Below are 3,309 nucleotides of genomic sequence, written 5' to 3' on the forward strand. Positions count from 1 at the left end.
TGTTCTCCTGTTAACAGGGATTTATCTTACAACAAAATCCAGTTGATCGAGGCGTGTGCTTTTGAGAACCTTCCTTTCCTGGAGACCATGTGAGTTATGGGAGTTCCTTCCTGGTGTGGTTGGTGAAGCCTGGTTGCATTTAGAACCTTCTGGTGCTGGAAAAAGCTCCAGTTATTTTTAGAAGAAGGCCTCCGGTTTCTCCTGCTGAAGGAGCAGCCGAGCTCAGGAGCTCAGGGAGTGGCTGGTGGCCATGCCAGGATGGGGCCATGGCTTCTGCAAACACAGCAGGAATAGAAGCTGTGTCTTGAGTCTTGCTGTGTCCTGGAGCAGGCAGAGATGCAGCACGCATGCACTTCATCTCCTCTCCTGGACAGGTTAACAAACAGCAGGAGAGAAAATGGCAGTTTCCCCCCAGTTCCACCTTGGATGGGGCTGTTTCCTACAAATCAGTGCTGCTTCTCTCCAGCTTCCTGTGGCTCAGACCCAATTCATTTCTGCGGTCTCCTGTTTCCCCAGAAGCCTGGAGGGAAATCTCATCACTCAGATCCGGAGCGACACCTTCCGGGCATGGCACGGGATGCAGTTCCTCCAGACGCTGTGAGTGTTCCAAGGTCTAAGGGTAGCTCAGAGCAGTGGCACTTGTCACTGTGTTCTGCTTACCTCTTACCCCCAGTAGGCAGCAGCATCAATGCTGAATGACAACTCTGTCAGGCCACGCCTTTGCCTGGCTGGGTGCAGGACCAGAGACAACGCTCAGGGACAGTGGGAATGTGAGAAATAGGGAAAGTCCTGTTGGAGGGAAGCCACCAGAAAGTGTGAGCTGAGGAGGAAAGAAAGAGATGTTGTGTTTTCCAGAAGCAGCACTTCTGGGCTTTCGCTCTCTGGGCTGGAGATAGTCAGGACCTGATGTATGTTGTGAATCTGCCCATCAGCATCTACCCCAGCTTGTAACCTTCAGCTCAGGCTCGGAACCTTCACCCCAGGCCCTTCCTCACACACGCAGCACTGAGCCCCTGCCACCGCTCTCATCCTGCACCCCCCGCTCACATGGGGTGTTGGTTCATTTCAGGGTCCTGCGCCATAACCCCCTGTCTGTTATCGAGGACACGTGGTTCTTCAAGCTGCCTTCAGTCACTCACCTGTAAGTACGGACTCCTTGTTAACGGCTTACCGTGGATCTTTCTTTGTGTCTCTGGGTGCCCCATGGCCAGGAAAGCAGAGATCCAGCAGCAAATCCCACCCTTCTCCCACCCTTCTCCTGCTGGAGGCAGCGGCAGAGCCAGGCAAAGGCTGAGCAGTCCTGGTGTGTCCCGTCTGCAAAGCCAGCACGGTGCTGGGACACGGACTCGAACTTGTCTGCATCCATCTCCCATGGGATCTGCAGGATCCCTTCTGGTTCAGACCCATGGGTGGGAGCAGGGCACAGCAGGAAAGAGAGACGGTTTTCCGTCTTTTCTCCTGGATTAGGTAGCAGCAGATCCCCCCCTGCGGCCGGCACAGCAAGCCGCAGGGACTGGGCTTGTTCCCGGAGCAGAGGCTGGTGCCGCCACCTCAAATGTAATGTGTTTCTTGAAACCCTTGCAGGGACCTGGGTGCCACACGAGTGACTCGGCAGACGCTGCTCATGCTGCTCCTGAGAACATCCCGCTTGGAAACACTGTGAGTGTGCGGTGGCTGGCTCCCACCTCCAGCAGATCCCAGCTGCTGGGACAGAGGGTCTGTGTGGGGAACAAACCCAGCAGCACAAAAGTGTCCATTGGGACACAGGGAGCGAGGGGAAGTTTCCCAGAGCTGCAGCAGACACTGAAGCAGACCCCTGAGGCGTTTCTGTGCGCCACCTGGGTTGGAGTCGCTGCCCTGGGTCGCGATGCTGAGTGTTTGTGCACAACCTCTGTTCTTTAGCAAGCTGTCCATCGACACGGCCTGCTGCCTCTGCCAGCACAAGCACAGCACTGTGACCCCGTGCAGGACCCTCAGCTTCGACTGCATGAGCGTGTGCAACAGCACTGTTCCCCGCTGCGGTAACTGGCCCACAGCCCTGCCCATGTCCCCCAGCTATAGTGAACCTTCTGAGCCTTTGTCTGGCAGAAAGCTCTTTGTCACTGAAGTGCTCTTGGTGTGTTACAGCTCCCCTGGCAGAGACACCAGGGCTCCTAATGGGACCGGTGCCCCCCAAGAAAGGGAACAGCAGGTCCGTGTTGAATCTCCAGCCTAAGGAGCCTTCACTCAGGGAGCAGAGAACCGTCACGCTCACAGTTGCCCGGAGCCTGAGCAGCCCCGATGCATCAGCACCTTCCCCTCAGCAGCTCTCGAGGCAGGATGGCAACACCGCCAAGGAGCTGACGCTGATGCTGCGGAGCATTCAGCACAGGGGCTGGAGCGGCTCTATCGACACCAGGAGGCTCTATTTCCTAGCAGAGGGGCTCGTGGCACAGCTAAAGAACAAGCTGCACAAGGCCATGAGCATCCTGACTGTGAAAAGCCCCAGCACAGCCCGGCCAGCGCAGAGGGACAAGGGGCACGAGGTGGCAGTAGGGGAGGGAGGAAGAGCCATACACTGGCAGAAACAGGAGCCGGGCTTAGGCTTGACCCGCGCAGAGTCCATCTTACGGGAAGCAGTGCGGAGCATGAACCTCAGCGACGTCCTCCCAGTCTCTAGTCACCAGAGAACACCCAGCCCTCCTGCAGCACAGCCCCCTGCACAATACCCAACAGAGGACCCAAATCTCGACCGGTCTGGCGAGAGTCAGGATCATTCCGACGCCATGGGGCAGACCAACACGCCTGATAGGATGGAGAATGAGGATAGTGCAGAAGATGAGGAGGAAGCACCATCCCCAACACAGGACTCTGCTGGGACAGATGAGGAGCAGAAGCAGCAGGACAGCGATGGGACAGTGGGCAGCGAGGGTGCAGAAGAAGAGCCCGCAGCAGCAGAGGGTAGAGCAGAGCAGAGACTGAGCACTATCCAGCATTTCTTCTATGCTCTGCTGGCTAAAAACGGCCCCCCTGCTGCCAGCAGCACACCAGAGGACACGGCTGCAGCAGAGCATTCCTCTCTAGGCGGGAGACCACCCACTGCCCCTGCAAGCACCACCACACAGCAGCCCAAGGAGCATCACAAGGAGCAGGAACCCCCGAGCCCAACGGCACAGGGCAGCTCCAGCGCCCCGGGTGGCGCGGCCACGCGAGGACCCCCCTTTGACACCCTGCTCAGCCGCCACCTGCACTCTCTGGTGCCAGATGGAGCCCTGCGCAGGTTCATGGCACAGGTGGCTCGAGCCCTGCGCGAGGACTGTGGCCTGCCCC

The 3,309-nt window shown here is 58.1% G+C and overlaps 1 protein-coding gene across 1 annotated transcript; it reads left to right on the forward strand.

Annotated features, from left to right (window-relative positions):
* LOC133262156 (leucine-rich repeat-containing protein 37B-like) lies at positions 1-3,102 on the forward strand. Its single transcript, XM_061441097.1, has 5 exons — positions 1-89; positions 517-597; positions 1,070-1,141; positions 1,585-1,659; positions 1,903-3,102. The coding sequence occupies exons 2-5, from the start codon at positions 578-580 to the stop codon at positions 2,213-2,215; spliced, it is 480 nt and encodes a 159-aa protein (XP_061297081.1). The 5' UTR covers positions 1-89; positions 517-577; the 3' UTR covers positions 2,216-3,102.
* The last annotated feature ends 207 nt before the right edge of the window (positions 3,103-3,309 follow it).

This window comes from Pezoporus flaviventris, unplaced genomic scaffold (genome assembly GCF_033815535.1).
Source record: "Pezoporus flaviventris isolate CSIRO_AGI_PZ_B2104156 unplaced genomic scaffold, CSIRO_AGI_Pfla_v1 ptg000191l, whole genome shotgun sequence".
Classification (NCBI taxonomy): Eukaryota; Metazoa; Chordata; class Aves; order Psittaciformes; family Psittacidae; genus Pezoporus; species Pezoporus flaviventris.